The 18222-nt window shown below is 45.5% G+C and overlaps 1 protein-coding gene across 1 annotated transcript in view; it reads left to right on the forward strand.

Moving 5' to 3' along the window:
* lyst (lysosomal trafficking regulator) overlaps window positions 1–18222 on the forward strand; it is a 102699-nt gene that overhangs the window by 62367 nt on the left and 22110 nt on the right. The window contains 15 exon segments of the mRNA XM_079513311.1: window positions 1196–1327; window positions 1866–2377; window positions 3059–3255; window positions 3963–4146; window positions 4941–5110; window positions 5872–6102; window positions 7840–8006; window positions 8834–8986; window positions 10208–10399; window positions 10908–11140; window positions 13167–13376; window positions 15239–15415; window positions 16195–16271; window positions 16416–16604; window positions 17230–17375. Coding sequence (XP_079369437.1) covers window positions 1196–1327; window positions 1866–2377; window positions 3059–3255; window positions 3963–4146; window positions 4941–5110; window positions 5872–6102; window positions 7840–8006; window positions 8834–8986; window positions 10208–10399; window positions 10908–11140; window positions 13167–13376; window positions 15239–15415; window positions 16195–16271; window positions 16416–16604; window positions 17230–17375 — 2970 coding nt within the window.

Here is an 18222-nt window from a genome sequence, read left to right on the forward strand (position 1 = left end):
CTCACAACGCGTTGTGAGCTTATTTGATCAATTATCAATTATTTTAAGCCTAGAATCAATGACCATAACACCTTTTGATTCTGTGAAGAATAAACAAAATGTTCCCCCCCTGTTTAGCCGACGAGACCGAAAATCTTTAAACGTTAATAACTCTTGATCTAAATCATAACGTCTAATTTAATCATACCTCCCGTTGTTGCCGATCACCTCTAGAGTGTTTTGGCTACATTTAGCTGCTACAGCCACATCCGGGATAACATCCGGTCCGTTGGTAAAAGTGCATCGCTACTATAAATCGCCGGGCGCTATGATTTAATGGATTAAATAACCCCGGGCGATCGGGGTGTTAAATGTAGTATATTATTATAAAAAAAAATCACAGAATCAAAGGTGTTATGGTCATGATTCACCAGGATCCTGGATGGCTTGATTCTAGGCTTAAAATAATTGATATCAATATTTTTGTAAATCTCTATGGGGAAAAATGAATGGCCGATTTTTCAGTGTGTCCAGAAAACCACACCCACTGCTATGCCCTATTCCTGTAATGAGTTCACAGTAATTCTCTGAGGAGAGAGAGAGAGAGAGAGAGAGAGAGAGACCTGCTTATCCATTAGTCGATTCATTAATTATGGAGAGTGGCAGCACTATTCCCAAGTTGTAATTTGGCATTGGGACAACTGGTTTCTCTGTGTGTCAGATGGTAAACTGTACCAGGAGAAGGTTTAACTGGTATCTCTGTGTGTCAGATGGTAATCTGTACCAGGTGACGGTTTTAACTGGTTTCTCTGTGTGTCAGATGGTAAGCTGTACCATGAGAAGGTTTTAACTGGTTTCTCTGTGTGTCAGATGGTAAGCTGTACCAGGAGAAGGTTTAACTGGTATCTCTGTGTGTCAGATGATAATCTGTACCAGGTGAAGGTTTTAACTGGTTTCTCTGTGTGTCAGATGGTAAGCTGTACCAGGATAAGGTTTAACTGGTTTCTCTGTGTGTCAGATGGTAATCTGTACCAGGTGAAGGTTTTAACTGGTTTCTCTGTGTCAGATGGTAAGCTGTACCATGAGAAGGTTTTAACTGGTTTCTCTGTGTGTCAGATGGTAAGCTGTACCATGAGAAGGTTTTAACTGGTTTCTCTGTGTGTCAGATGGTAAGCTGTACCAGGAGAAGGTTTTAACTGGTTTCTCTGTGCGTCAGATGGTAAGCTGTACCAGGAGAAGGTTCAGTCCATCATGTACCTGAGACACTCCAACAGCGTAGGAGGCAAGTCTGGCTGCAGCTCTGTGATGTCTCTCTCCCCCACTGTCTTCATGGACGGTCCCTCTGAAGGTACATTACAAATACGTTACAAAAAGATACATTACAGGACACAAATCACAGAAACAGACAGGAACAAGAACATATCCTCTGGCTTACCGATTTTGGTTTAAATGCAGTCTGTTCTGCTTTTAAACCAAAATCGGTAAACCAGAGGATATGTTCTTGTTCCTGTCTGTTTCTGTGATTTGTGTCCTGTAATGTATCTTTTTGTAATGTGTTGTGTCTGTCTTGTCTGTATCTTGAATGGTGACTTCATGGACGCAAAACAAATTTCAGTGCAAGCTGACAATAAAGTTGTATAATCTGGGGGCCCCCCAAAATAATTTGGCGACAAACCGAGGGGTCGCGACCCCCAGGTTGAGAACCCCTGAATCTACTGTACCAATCTAGTAATATAAAAATGAAGCTATACTGTTGCATGACTCATTTCCAACGTAACCAAACCACTGCCTAGTTCTATACTGTTGCATGACTCATTTCCAACGTAACCAAACCACTGCCTAGTTCTTTCTAAAAGGTTCATTGATTTTCTCCACATCACCACCAGGCCACCTACACCCAGGCCCTTCCCCTGAACACGGGGCCAACGGTCAGACCCTACTACGACCCCCTAGCCTGGCACCATCTCCATACTCTTCCCCGACACTGGCACCTCGACGCGGCCACGGCAGCTGCGGCGAGATAGGCGGTGGCGACGGAGGAGGAGGTGGCGGGGCCTCCCTCGCCACGCAGCTGCAGCAGGAGGCCCTGGGCAGCACGGAGACGCTCAAGAGGGGCGTCGCCGGTGGGGGGGGTGACGGCGACCAGCTCCTCAGCAGCTGCGAGTCGGCCAAAACCATCTGTGACTCCAAAGACAGCGGCGCCGGTGGCGAGGCATCGCCGGTGCCGGCGGTGGCCCTGAGCGCCCCCTCCATCAGCGTGGAGGAGGACCGAGACGAGGCCGCCACGGAGCTGGACAGCCTGGCGGAGGGCAGCCTCGGGGTGGCGGAGTCCGAGGACCGCTTCGACTGGGCCAGCGACGAGGCGGCGGCGGCGCCGCGACGCCCCGACAGCCTGAAGGCATGGATTTAAAAGTTCTCAGTCGGCCACCACGACTTGATTTCAGTCGTTTTAAGGATTCCATAGAAGTCAGCATCTCCCACTGAGCATTATTTTAGGCTATTAGACGTCTAAATTGCCGTCTACAAATGGGTTATAAATGGTCTAAAAATGAAAGTTGGCGTTGAAACAACGTCATAGACTAAAAAACTGCTAATCAAAGTCTAAGCTAAGCTTATACCGCAAAAAACTTTGATTTTTAGACCAGTTATAATCCATTTTGAGACAGACGTCTATTACTCACTTGCTCAGTGGGATGTCTTCTATACAAGTGTGTCCTGCACCAAAAATAGGCGATAGGTGGAGCCACAACACTAGCGCCGTCGTGTGCCCTACAGTACACACTTACACAATATGTAAAATTATGATGGTTCGGTAGCCATAATAACAGCTAAGCTGTTGAGGAATTTGCAGATTGAGGCACTAACGACTGCGGTTATGAAATATCTGAGATCATTTAGGGTTTTCTGGCAGACTGAGGCCAGGTGGGGTTTTCCAAATCACCCAAATCACTGAATGCTCCTTTAACTATCTGTCTGTGTCCCTTTTGTGCCCATACTGTATATGGAGATATCTGTAGTATGCAATACCTGTTGTCATAGCACCCATTTTTACTGTCTGTCTGTGGCTGTGTCCGTGAAGGGCATCCAGTCCTTCCAGAGGAGCCAGAGCAACCTGGCCAGTTTGGGCCTGGCGTTCCCGGCTCCCAACGGCTCCCTGCCCGTCGGCCGCTGGCCCTCCACGGCCGACCGAGGCTCCACCCTGCCCGAGGACTGGGAGAGCTACACCTACTCGCCCGGGTACGAGCGGGCCCACAGCAAGAGCGACTCCAATGACCGGTACAGTACACTGACACTGCTTTGCTTCTCTGATGGTCCTGCACAGTAGCAGCTACAAGCTGGTAGATCTGTTGTTTTTGTCCATAGACTTGGCTGCTACATGACGAGGTGGCAGCCAAGAAACAAAATTAGTTTGTGTATATATTTTCGTCTTTAAGTCCTCTGACTTAGACCAGGGGTTCTCAACCTGGGGGTCGCCCCGATATTATTTTGGGGGGTCTCCAAATTATTTTCAATAGTTTTTTTTTGTTTTGTTTTTTGTTTTGTTTTTGCAACTGAATGGCTGGAAAATTGGAAATTTAGAGTTTACATAGTACACACACAGTGCATGCATAAACTTTCCTTAATGATTATATCTGGTTTCAGTATTTATTTATGATGGATTTTGACTATTATTAAGGTTATTGTAGCGGCCAATTTGTATTGGTGGTGGGGAGGGGGGCATTTTTGGTGGTCCTCAGCCAAAAACGTTGAGAACCCCTGACTTAGACTGCCATATGACGCAATCTTCAAACGCCATGATTGATTGTTTGAAATTTGTATTCACAGTACGTAGAATGGGAATAGCCATGGATTGGAAGGGCTAGCGCCCCCTCAAAAAACCCCACTAAAACTCCCTTTAAAAAACTAATTAAAACTAACCTGAATTGAAAACCTAAAAGTCAAAGGAATGGGAAACATTGTGATGTATTGCAACGTTGTGGCAGCAGGTCCAGCACAGAGGACTGCCTGGTGCTGATCTGCTGTGGCCTGTACGACCTTCTGAGAGGTGTCCTGCTGCTGCTGCCCGACCTGATGTTGGAGGAGGTGATGGACAAGCTCATCCAGCCCGAGGCACTCATCGTCCTGGTCAACCACTCCTCGCCTCTCATCCAGCAAGGCGTCATGAAGGTATACCGTCTGAAGGTTCAGCATATCGGGTTGGTTTTTGCCTTTGTAGATGTTTTGGGTTGGACTTTATTTAATAGACCAGCACCACCACCCCTCCACACGCACGCACACACACGCACACACACGCGCACACAATCTTTTCAAATTTGTTTTCACTTTCACAATCTAAGGCAGGGTTCCCCAATAGGCGGCCCGCGGGCCATTTGCGGCCCGCGGAGCGCCCCCTTGCGGCCCGCGGAAGAATTTCAAGACCTCGACCTCACACGTGCGGACTCGGCCCCCAGCCTGGTACCCTAGTCAAAATATGGCCCTCGAGGAAAATTAATTGGGGAACCCTGATCTAAGGGTTCATATGGGATAAAATGTGACCCCAGACAGGGGCCAACATGGAGACAGAAAGTCCCCAATGAGTGAGCATTGAGGAAGTGAGTGTACTGCATGTTTCTGTGGTTGAGTGAGAGATAGGACAGTGTTTTTGGTCAGCGAGCAAAACAACTGGAAGAGTTCAATATCAGGGCAATATAACAAAAAAACTGTGTCACTAAAGCGCCCTCAAAAAGGCATTCTTTACTGTGATTATGAGAACTATTACGATGGTAACAGTACAGTATAAGGCTTTCATATGACGATTACAAGGCTCTAAAATGGACATTATCATTAACCTAATTGTATCAGCCATTATTCTACAGTGGGCTAAAACAAACTACACACTACAGAAGATTAATACAAATGTCTCTCTCTCTCTCTCTCTCTCTCTCTCTCTCTCTCTCTCTCTCTCTCTCTCTCTCTCTTAGCTGCTGGACGCCTATTTCAGCAGAGCCTTCAAGGAGCAGAAGGAGAAGTTCCTGAAGAACCATGGCTTCTCCCTGCTAGCCAACCAGCTGTACCTGCACCAAGGCAGCCAGGGGCTGCTGGAATGCTTTCTGGAGATGCTGTTTGGACGGCCGGTGGGCCTCGAGGACGAGTGAGTCATTGGGGGGGTCTGCTGTATGACATCGAGGGGGTGGGGGTGGGGGGGTCTAAGAAGGCACTGTTTCCCCACATGTGGGTCACGGACACATTTTTTACGGGTCCATTTATTTTTTGTTTTCTACATTTTATTGTTTTACTGCCGAAGCCGCAATATCGTATCTGTGTATGCAAGACCCGTTGTCTGCCGAAGCCGTGATATCGCAGCTTTTTAAGCTTCTTTATCAATATGAAACGGCTAGGCTGAAAACCAACCTTTAGTCCTGTCCCGGTTGCTAGACAACGCCTTTGTCACCCCCAAAAAAACTAAAAACAACTAAAAACAATCCCAAAAAAGCTACATTTTCATGAATTGAAAACAAATTAAATTATCTTTTTCAGTAATTTATTGAAAGAATAAAAGAAAAATCTAAGAAATTCCATAAATTGAAACGATAAAATTTAAGAAGTAGTGAAAATAGCCAACAAATGTTGTGAGCTTGTAGATCTGCTATTCTTCCTGCTATTTCTGAACATTTTTGAAAACACAAAACTCACAAACTCTTTTTGGATGGGGTCGTTGCCCTCGGCGGTTTGAGAACCACTGATCTAAGGCAGGGGTTCTCAACCCGTGGGTCGCGACCCCTCGGGATCTAAGGAACTACTACAGAACTAAATCTTTTCATCCCGTTTGGCCAATGATGAATAATTAACTACTTCATTTGAGTTGTGATTAATGGCCGTCAAATGGGGTCTAAATTCCTCTTCTTCACACAGTCTGGACCTGGAGGACATGGAGAACATCTCGCCGTTCAGGAAGCGCTGCATCATCCCCGTGCTGGGGCTGATCGAGAACTCCCTGTACGAGAACGCGCTGGTGCACAACATCCTGTGCATGCTGCTGCAGCTCATCAACGCCTGCCCCAAGCTGGCCGACATCCTGCTGGACCACGGCCTGCTCTACGTGCTCTTCAACACCCTCTCCACCCTCAACGGCATGGAGAACGGGTGAGTCATTCTATTACGTCCTCTTCAACACCCTCTCCACCCTCAACGGCATGGAGAATGGGTGAGTCATTCTATTACGTCCTCTTCAACACCCTCTCCACCCTCAACGGCATGGAGAATGGGTGAGTCATTCTATTACGTCCTCTTCAACACCCTCTCCACCCTCAACGGCATGGAGAACGGGTGAGTCATTGTATATCGGTGGTTCCCCCCCAAACGTTTTCATGTTCAAGGACCCCCAAATTAACTGTAATTGGCCCGCGGTACAGTGGGAGTTTGTTCCACGCCGTGTGGAACAAATTATCTTTTAGCTGGGGACCCCCTGGAACTCTCTCAAGGACCCCTAGGTGTCCCTGGACCCCACTTTGGGAATGAGGATCAAGAACCAAAATATTGTTGGATTTATTTTTGAATGAATTATTCATCTTTAATGCATTTTTTTGGTTAGTTAGAACATGTCTAAAAGAAGCTAAAATCGAATTTATAAGGTGATAGCTAAATAAGTGTCATAATCCGATTAACCCTCTGTAACACCCAGCGTTGTAATAACATATTTTAATTAATTAATTACATGTTTTAATGTTCTTTTTTCACCTAAACGTCATCATTGATGTTCATTGCAATACCATTGGTCATGATATTTGCATATAAATACCCCCCACAGAGACAGAAATTCACAATTAAAAATCTCTGGACTATAGATAAATAACTGTAATATATAGTTTTTTGTGATCATTAGAATGTCTAGAACATGTTTTATTTATTTATTGTGAAATTGTTTACATAATCGGCCTCAGTTCGAACCGTTGAGCCGTGAATTAAATGGTGGATCACATTAATTGGTCTAACTTCATTGACGTGTGGAATAGAAGTGGCTGACTGACTCCCTGTGCTTAACCCTGTTTGGGCGGGAACCCCTTTTGGTGTTTTAAACATTATGTTAAAATGTAGCTATTGAAAAATAGCAGATCTACAAGCTCATAGCGCGCCACCGAGTGGCGCGCTACGAGCTTGTAGGTCTGCTATTTTTGAAAAATCGTGAAAATATTTATTTCAGAAAAACTGGAGGATTTAGAAGATTTTTTTTTAATTTCGAGGTCAGGCCTAAATGGGTTAATGTTCCCCTTGCTCTCCCCATGCAGCATCCCCCTGACTGACTCAGTCTCTCCCCATGCAGCATCCCCCTGACTGACTCAGTCTCTCCCCATGCAGCATCCCCCTGACTGACTCAGTCTCTCCCCATGCAGCATCCCCCTGACTGACTCAGTCTCTCCCCATGCAGCATCCCCCTGACTGACTCAGTCTCTCCCCATGCAGCATCCCCCTGACTGACTCAGTCTCTCCCCATGCAGCATCCCCCTGACTGACTCAGTCTCTCCCCATGCAGCATCCCCCTGACTGACTCAGTCTCTCCCCATGCAGCATCCCCCTGACTGACTCAGTCTCTCCCCATGCAGCATCCCCCTGACTGACTCAGTCTCTCCCCATGCAGCATCCCCCTGAACGACTCAGTCTCTCCCCATGCAGCATCCCCCTGACTGACTCAGTCTCTCCCCATGCAGCATCCCCCTGACTGACTCAGTCTCTCCCCATGCAGCATCCCCCTGAACGACTCAGTCTCTCCCCATGCAGCATCCCCCTGACTGACTCAGTCTCTCCCCATGCAGCATCCCCCTGACTGACTCAGTCTCTCCCCATGCAGCATCCCCCTGACTGACTCGGTCTCTCCCCATGCAGCATCCCCCTGAACGACTACAAGCTGCTGGTGTGTGACATCCAGCAGCTGCTGGTGGCCGTGACCATCCACTCCTGCAGCTCCTCGGGTTCCCAATACTTCCGCATCATCGAAGACCTCATTACCCTCCTGGGCTACATGCAGAGCAGCAAGATGCGCCGCACACGAGGTGAGGCAGGGGACTGGAAATGTATTCACTCTGGGGGAGAAAAACATGATTGATGTGGCCTTACTGTACTCTGGCAGCTACAGTATACCGTGGTTCTCAAATGGGGGTATGCAGAGGAAGTAAAATGTGCTCATGTCGCTCTAAATTTCAAGTCTTTCACTCCCTTTCTCATTTGTAATGTTGTGTTCTTTTCATTCAAGTTTTATTTATTCTCGAAATTACACTGAGTAATCAAACTCATTTTCAGTGTCGTCGAGTAATACAATCACATAGAAAAACATCACAATACATCAGAAGACCAGGGAAAGAAAAACAAAGGGTATACATGTGAATTACATAAAAAAGCTAAGACCAATTTGAAAACGATCTAAAAACAGTTAATATATTCTTCAATTCAATATATTCTTCATAACATTGTCCAAAACGCCTATTCAGGATTCAAAATAATGTTTTTGCTACTTTGTATGACACTGCAGTACGGCAAAATAGGGCATTCATTTACCCCCAAAAAAAAGTATAAATATGGAGTTATGAGGTTTCTGCCCGACAGCAACGTGTGTGTGTGTGTGTGTGTGTGTGTGTGTGTGTGTGTGTGTGTGTGTGTGTGTGTGTGTGTGTGTGTGTGTGTGTGTGTGTGTGTGTGTGTGTGTGTGTGTGTGTGTGTGTGTGTGTGTGTGTGTGTGTGTGTGTGTGTGTGTGTGTGTGTGTGTGTGTGTGTGTGTGTGTGTGTGTGTGTGTGTGTGTGTGTGTGTGCGCGCGTGTGCGTGCGAACCACTGGCATGAAATGTCTGTATAAATTGCATTACAATCCCTGATTGTTTCTCCAGAGATGGCAGTGGCTCTGCAGTTCCGTGTCCTCCAGTCAGCAATAGAGTTCATTAAGACCACAGCCAATCAGGATCCACAGAAGCTGAGCAGCTCTGTCAACGTGCCCAGCTCTCCGCATCACGCCATCTACCAGAAACGCAAGAGCATTGCAGGTATGGCGGCCATTGTCGGTATTGTCCCTGTTTATTTAACAGGGACAATACAAGAAACAATGTATCAAGTTGTAAAAACATGAAACCGTTGCATTGTAGTTGTACATAGGGTTTGTAGCCAAGGCTAATTTGCAACCCAAGTCCCTGGTTAGGCCTTTCTATACAGCTAAACATCTACCTAAAACAATCTTTTACAACTACACATCTACCTAAAACAATATTTTACATACAAATATAAATGCATCTAATCTTTGCGAATTTGTTCTTTTGATTTATAATGTGAATAATGTGAATTTGTTCTTTGTATTTGTTTTTATTTTGTTCTGTTTTTTATTTTAAATTGTATTTTTAGTTGTACATTTGTATTGTATTTGTTTTATTCAGGACCCCAGGAAGACTAGAGGCTCAGTCATGTGTCTCTAATGGGGATCCTTCAATAAACATAAACATAATCTAAGTACAAGCAATAACAGTTTTAAAATGTGCCTAACGTATTAGTGTTCGCACCTCGGGCCTGATTTCAACCAGAGTTTAACTTCATTATTGAACATTTCATTTGATGGAGTTTGTCCTGTGAAAGTGTCTCACCGCTGTGTCTTCCCATCCCATTCCCCCCCGACTCAAAAGGTTCCATCGCCATGAAAGACTCCATTATCCCCCGCCTCCCCAGGCAGCACTACTGCTCCTATGGCCAGATCCCCCTGTCCCCTCCCTTCAGCTTCCTCTCCTCGCAGGATTCCCCCCTCCCCTCCCCCTCTGGATCTCCGTCCTACATGTCAGGTAGCCGGTGGACATCCCTCTCCGCGGAGGAGGGAAAACATCTTCCGTTCGTTCGACGGGACATGTTATTCCCTTTTTGTTTTGCAGTGAAACTCACCCTTTGCCCCGGTCCTCAAACTGGGGGTTAATCAGCCCAGTACAGTACCTCTGTGCATTACTGGTGCCCGTGTGTGTGTGTGTGTGTGCGTGTGTGCGTGTGTGCACGCGTGTGTGTGTGTACTGTATGTGTGTGTGCGCGTTAATTAGCAGATATGCGCGCGCATCTGCTAATTAACTGTTGAGAGATTTCAGCACAGATGTTGTTTTGATTAGTGAATCTTTCTAATCATCCAAGCCTGGCGATAATGATTCATAAGGTCGTTGCATGACTGCGCCCTCCCTGAACTTTTGAAATGTCACCTAATGCACTTCTTCTTCGTTGCGCACTTTTTTCCCCCCCAGGCCGACGTCGGTTCTCGCTGGCCCAGTCCGACTCTCTCCTCACCCGCATGCGCTCCGTGGCGAGCGACGAGCTGAACCAGATGATGCAGAGAAGGATGAGCCAGGAGAACCCCATCCGAGCCAGCGAGACCGAGTTTGTGCAACGCCTGCAGAGGCTTGTGGTGCTGGCTGTCAACAGGCTCATCTACCATGGTACACAGCATTGACAGTGTCTTATTCTTGGGTATACAGTAGTAGTGTTGTCTACAATGTACTCTGCAATGTACTCTAGGTGGCCTAGAGCAGTCATTACCAATCACTGGGTCGGGACCCTTAATATTTTGTTTTTTATTATAATAATTAAAAAAAACTGTCCCAAAAAAAGCTAATGTTTTCATGAATTAATACCAAATTAAATGATTTTTCTAAGTAATTTCTTGAATAAATAAAAGAATAATCCATACATTGAAAACAAAACACTTTTTTCCCCCTTGGCCCCTAGAGATTATGATGACCTCTGTGTCAGGTTCAACCCCTCCAACGGTATTGTGGAGTCGGGTGTCTTTAGAGTGGGTGCATTTTGGGGCAAGACAACAGCGCCAGTGCCTCCTAGGTTGATACGAGTGTCGGCAGTTCAAGTACCTGAAATAAATTCTGCTTCCCGTCTTTCGTTTTTGCTCAGCATTTTTTGGTGTTGTCCTCCCCCTTTTTCTCGTTGTAGAAGTGAGCGAGGACTTCTACGACCTCCTGAACATCCCCGACTCCCCAGAGCAGATGTCGGGCTACCTGCTGACGCCCGACCCAGGCGACCAGGCCCAGGACGAGGGCAGCAGCGGCTCCACGCCCGCAGGCTCGGCACACTCGCCCATCCCCTTCCCCCTCCCCCCCGCCAGCAAGAAGAGCTTCCAGAAAGACATCCTCAAACTCATGATGGAGGGAATCAAGATTAGCCTGGTAGGAATTGTTTTTGTCTTCTTTTTTTTTTGTGGCTTTCGCCTTTATTTTATATTTTTTATAGAGGGACAGACAGTAGGCTGACAGGAAATGGAGAGAGAGATGGGGGTGGGGTGACATGCAGTAAAGGCCGTCGGGATCGGGAGTCGAACCCGCGGCACACTGCCAGACTTGGACTACCGGCCAAGGTGCCGCTGAGCCACGGCCCAGGCCTGTTTTTGTCTTTTAGCCTTTTATTTTAGTTCATTGTGACCACATTATGAACCCTAGCATCCAAAATGCCTACAAGCAGTGTTTATTTCATCAGCCATTACGACGGCATCACGGCCTGCCAAACTGTAGATTTAGTCTACTAAAATGTCATGACATTTAGTCGACTAAAACTAGAATAACAATAAAACATTCCAGGTGACTAAAATGTGACTAAAACTAAATGAAGTTTCATTCCAAAGACTATGACTAAAACTAAAATTGAAATTTGCTGCCAAAAACAACACTGTCTACAAGCTTGCTTGTACATCTACCGTTTTTGGTGAAGATTTCTTGGGTTTAAGTTAAATCCTTTTGGCGGAGACGGCTGGTACAGTAATGAAGAATTACTAGCAGTATCAAACAGTAATGTCCTTTCCTATTGTAAGGAGCTTTCTCTGAATTACTAGCACTATCGAACAGTAATGTCCTTTCCTATTGTAAGGATCTTTCTCTGAATTCACCACACTAGGGATTGTGTTCACAATGTACTGCATACCGGTAATTCTACATGTTGAATAACAAGCATCTGTTAATAATGTATTCTATTAATAAAACACTCGAGCACTAACTAAAGTGTGCAGTTTCAGTCCATATATCCAGTCCGACCAGTAAAGGGCTGTTTGTTGCTGGTTGTTGTGGCTCCGCAGGCAGTGGTGGAAAGTAACTAAGTACTTTTACTTTTACTTAAGTACAATTTTGAGGTATTTGTACTTTACTTGAGTTAGTATGTCAAATTTCCAGTACTTTTACTTCTACTCCACTACATCTCAGAGGCAAATATTGTACTTTTGACAACTTTAGTTACTAGTTACTTTTACAATTCATAATTATGATTATTATTATGAAACATATATTAACCACTTCAGCCCTATTTAACATTTCGGCCATTTGAAAAATAGCAGATCTACAAGCTCACAATGTGTCGCAATGCGAAGCATTGTGAGCTTGTAGATCTGCTATTTTTAAAAAAATGCTTAAACATGAAACTTGAAACGGGACATTCTGCATAATGAGTACTTTTACTTTTGGCACTTTAAGTACATTCTGATGCCAATACTTTTGTACCTTAACTCGAGTACATTTGGAAGGGATGCACAAGCAGATTAGACACACCAACGGACCGACATGCTGGAACCAACATGCGCTGCAAGGGCCAACATGCGCTGCTCCCGTGCTTAGGTTAGGGATAGGTTAGAGTTTAAGGTAGGTTGTCGGTCTGATGACAGTCTGACCAATAATAGTATGTCGGAACTAAACCCTGTACCCCATTTTGAATTCCGGACTTTTACTTGTAACGGAGTACTTACTATATTGCCGTATTGCTACTTTTACTTGACCCATTCTGGGCGGGAACCCCTTTTGGTGTTTTAAGGATTATTTATGTTATACTTTAGCTATTGAAAAATAGCAGATCTACAAGCTCATAGCGCAACACCGAGTGCCGCACTACGAGCTTGTAGATCTGCTATTTTTAGAAATCGTGAAAATGTGTCGCAAATGTTTGAATATATATTATTTTAGAGTGCACGTTTTAACTCAAATCTTTGCTTCTGGAGAGTCCCTAGAACAAAATATTTTCAGATGGGGGTCGGCGGCCAAATTCATATCATTTTTGGGGTGCTTGACATGGAAAACCTTGAGAACCACTGATATAGAAACATAGATTTTTCAGAAAACTATCAGGATTTAGAAGACATTAAATGTCTTCTAAATTAGAGTTAAGTGGGTTAAGTAAAACATTTTGATTACTTTCCCCACCACTGTCCGTCCGCAGGGCAGCACCGGTCGGGGTGGAGCCCCTCACCAGCAGTGGCGCAGGATCCTGTGGTCGTGTCGGGACACGTTCCGCGTGCAGATCGGCCGCCTGCTGGTCCACACGCTGAGCCCTGCACTGCTGCTGTCCGACAGGAAGGAGGCGCTGGAGTTTGTGTTCGACGCCAAGCACTCGGAAATCCTCAGGGAGAGCCTCAGCCCAGGTTTAGAGGTGAGAGAACAAAGCTCGAATTGTCTCTTAATTGCTCTAATTATTATTAATACTAATAACTTGAATTTTATATAGTGCTTTTCAAAAAAAACAAGTGTCTCTTCAGCGCAGACTAATAATCGAATAATTCAATGTCCAAACATTGGGTCGTGACCGCATTTTGGGTCATCACGGACACATTTTAGGCATTGTTGTGAGTTAATATAAATCTTTCCTACTCTATTTCTTTTTTTAAATTAGAACAATTTTCAAACATTTTACAAAATGTAAAAATGTCAGAATGATTTAATTTTTTTAGAATTTCAGTAATGTTATTTTTTTGTAGAAACTAATTTATTTACAATAGTGAAAATAACAGATCTATAAGCTGCTATGTGCACACGTTGTGAGCTTGTATATACCGTCTATTTTCTCTATTTTTGAAAGGGGGCTGAATTGGTTAAGTTTGGGTCCGGGGGAGACACTACGTTTATACTTCATAGACCTATTTTTAGGACTTAATGGGTTAACACAATCAGTCTGGGCACAATCGTGACCAGTATTGTAGATTGGAGAGTCAAAAGCTTTATTTATATAGCCAAATTCTGAAAGCAATAGTTTTGATTCAAACATACTTCGGCAGTACTGAGTGAGTAAAGCGGGTTGAACTGTACAGTACAGTGGACTTCTGACATAATCCAGACTGATGTTTCTCCATGCTCTCCATCAGCCCCGACGTGACGTTGCCATGGAAGCCTTCGGTCGCGCGTGTGTGTGTGTGTGTGTGTGTGTGTGTGTGTGTGTGTGTGTGTGTGTGTGTGTGTGTGTGTGTGTGTGTGTGTGTGTGTGTGTGTGTGTGTGTGTGTGTGTGTGTGTGTGTGTGTGTGTGTGTGTGTGTGTGTGTGTGTGTGTGTGTGAGCTTGTAGATCTGCTATTTTCAGCATGCAACCAAGTGTAAAATGACTTATACTGGATCTCTTGTCCACTGGTCCCTTCCTAACATTTTAGTCTAAAAGGTTTTTTGTTGTCTATGTGTTGATCAAAAAAAATGGAATCAATGAAAAGTAGTAAAAAGTGCTTTGGACAAAACCTCTTGACTCCATTGGACCCTCAAACTGTCTTCTAAAGCAGACAGGGTCCAATGGAGTTAACCCCCTCTCCCCCTCTCATGGACCCTCAAACTGTCTTCTACAGCAGACAGGGTCCAATGGAGTTAACCACCTCTCCCCCTCTCACGCAATGAAGCACAGCACCAACTTAGATGAGGCAGTATTGCTTTGTTTTCCAAATATACGGTTTTCTTCATTTCCTGATTTTTGAGTTGTGCAACCACTCCCTTACGGAGCTGTGTGTGGGTAGGTGGCTGGGTGCGTCTGAGCACGAAAACAGCATGGTTGTTTTTCACCACCTGTGCGCAACCTAACACACACACAAACACACACGCACATATTAACTGTATATATGGTGATTTCGGGTGTGACAGTACAGTACAGTACAGTAGAGGGTACAGTAGAGGGAACAGTAGAGGGACCCCCCACACGGTAACTGTCATTTCTCAACCGTTTCGGACACGGGGTGGCTCGCCGGAATCGGGCCGGCACCCTGGGTGCGTTCCTGTGGGTCTGGAACCCCCCCGGGGACCCCCACACAGAGTTGCACCACTCACTTCACACAGGTTTTTTGGTTTCTTTCAGCACGGCCCTAAGCTGGCTCTCTACCTGCACGAGATGATCATGGATGGTTATTGTTTCTTTCAGCACGGCCCTAAACTGTCTCTCTACCTGCATGAGATGATCATGGATGGTTGTTGTTTCTTTCAGCACGGCCCTAAGCTGGCTCTCTACCTGCACGAGATGATCATGGATGGTTATTGTTTCTTTCAGCACGGCCCTAAGCTGGCTCTCTACCTGCACGAGATGCTGCACGACCACAAGGACAACCTCTCCAAGGAAGAGCAGAGCGCCGTGGGCATCTTCATGACCTCGCTCAAGCTGTGCGGTCATCGATGCATACCGCCCAACGCGCCACACAAACCAGAAATGCTCAAGGCTATCAAAGAGGTAAATGCACACAAAATAAAGGTCCCCTTTCGAATGGGCAGCGATTAAAGATGAACGTTCGGTGAAAAGGAAGGCAATCCGCACACTGACCTAGAGCCAGTCAGGTAATACCTGATGAAGACCCACACGGGTAGCCAGTGGTGTGCACAGATAGACAGTATTAGACACTAGGGGGTGCTAGAGCACCCCCTGCCCTTTTGGCAATGTGCCCTTTTGAAAGAAAAAAAACAAAAAAAAATTGTACACTGTACAGTATGTGGACCATGGTGACATTGATCAATTCTTGATAAAAAGCTTCTAATATATTATTTAGGCCCCACAATATATAAATCTCACACTATTAAGGCAACCGGCCGGTTCCACACGCTGCACAAGGTGCCCTTATTTTGACTTGAGCACCTGCCCCTCTAAATGTCTGTGCACGCCACTGCGGGTAGCAACATATTTTCTTCTCTGCAAATAAAGTCCCTGGGAGCTCTGTCTAGATCTGTGTTTTCACTGTACTGTACATATCTTTTGTTCAGCACCTGTAGCATGTTTTGAGATGTGCGTGCTTCCCTTTGGACTCTATTCCTAAAGATGAACATTCCTCATTAGATGAGCCTCTCTAAGCGTTCCGCAGCCATCCAATGTTTAACAGTACTGTGTGCTCCTCTAAATACCACCACAGCCCAAAGCCAGTCGGTTTTCTAACTAGGCCAGGGAAACAATATTCTACCTCATGCATTTCAGGACCAACTTGTCCTCGAGAAACGACTTGTGATTTTCATTTAATCTAGGAAAAGATCAAGTACGAGGGAGAGGAGAAGACCAGCAAGGCGGCGTGGGAAAAGAAAATGTCCAACACGCAGAGAGGGTGAGTCACGTTGTATTCCTAAGCTGCTGCGTTGGTTTTCCTCACAGTGCAGATACCAGCAGAGTATTGGTTGTTATCTGCTTTTTTCTTTTCTCGATGCAACTGTTCCATCCATTTGTTTCTGTCCTCTGCTGCTGACTGCAGTCTCATGCAGCGGCTAGACGGAAAGTCAAAGGACATTTCCAAGATCGCCGCCGACATCACCCAGAATGTGTCTCTGCGGCAAGGCATGGAACGGAAGAAAGTCATCCAGCACATCAGAGGTCTCTACAAGATTGACCTGAGTGCCAGCCGGCACTGGCAGGAGCTGGTGCAGCAACTCACACATGACCGGTGAGCGCCAAAGGGCTGTGTAATGAGCCAACAGTACGTTTTAACAGCGGGGTACAGACAGCCTGGGTGTATCTATTTTCCGGAAGTGCGTTATTATAGTCTACGTCTACGGGACCCGGCAACTACTAGCGATAGCGAAAGTCAGAAAAGTCGGGGGAGAAACGTCGTTCAAAAACATATTTTAACTTTTGGACGACGTCATCGTCTGGCAATAGCCAATCAAATTCATGTGTTGCTTTGTTTGCCCTCCACGCGGAGCGGCGATACGTTTTAATGACAGCAAGAACTACTACCACTAGGAGATTTTTATCGCCCAGAGTCGCCGCTGTTCGCCCGCTGTTAGAATGTCTACATGTCGTCCTTGGGCAAGACACTGAACCTGCATTGCCTCCAATGAGTTGGTCGATGTGAGCTCGCCACCATTGGTGTGTGAATGTGGGAAGTGAGGACGCTGGCGTTGACTGTTCACCTCTTCACCTCCCAATGTATGAATGAATGTACCATGCTTTGAGCACTTGGAAAAGTGCTATAAAAATGCTATTCATTATTATTATTATTATTATTAAAATAAGCTCTATATGAGAGCTATAATGGAGCGTTATGTTGAACTGTGTGTGTTTTTTAGTGCCGTTTGGTACGACCATACCTCCTACCCAACGTCCTGGCAGCTGGACCCCACTGAAGGACCCAACCGGGAACGCCGGCGGCTGCAGCGCTGCTACCTCACCATCCCCAACAAATACCTTCTCAAAGACAGACGCAAGGCCGAGGGTAAATACATACAAATACCTTCTCAAAGACAGACGCAAGGCCGAGGGTAAATACATACAAATACCTTCTCAAAGACAGACGCAAGGCCGAGGGTAAATACATACAAATACCTTCTCAAAGACAGACGCAAGGCCGAGGGTAAATACATACAAATACCTTCTCAAAGACAGACGCAAGGCAGAGGGTAAATACATACAAATACCTTCTCAAAGACAGACGCAAGGCCGAGGGTAAATACATACAAATACCTTCTCAAAGACAGACGCAAGGCCGAGGGTAAATACATACAAATACCTTCTCAAAGACAGACGCAAGGCAGAGGGTAAATACATACAAATACCTTCTCAAAGACAGACGCAAGGCCGAGGGTAAATACATACAAATACCTTCTCAAGGACAGACGCAAGGCCGAGGGTAAATACATACAAATACCTTCTCAAAGACAGACGCAAGGCCGAGGGTAAATACATACAAATACCTTCTCAAGGCCCGCCAAAATACATTTTAGTCGACTAAATAAACTGTAGATTCAGTCGACTAAAATCTTATGATATTTAGTCGATTAAAACACGACTGAGAACAAGACTGACTTAGTCTTAGTGATAGAAATTTGCTGCCAAAAATAACACTGATACAAATACTGGGCTTCCGGCGAGTTTGGCCGTGTGTCATCGTGACCGTTGGGTCTGATGCCTGTTATTGTGTCAGACAGTCCTCCATCTACTCTGGTAGCGTCTCGTTCATTGTCCTGTACTGTACTGTGCCTCCTCCTCTGTGGCCGTCTAGACGTTCATTGTCCTGTACTGTACTGTGTCCTCCTCTGTGGACGTCTAGACGTTCATTGTCC

Source organism: Electrona antarctica (assembly GCF_951216825.1).
Source record: "Electrona antarctica genome assembly, chromosome: 10".
Taxonomy (NCBI): Eukaryota; Metazoa; Chordata; class Actinopteri; order Myctophiformes; family Myctophidae; genus Electrona; species Electrona antarctica.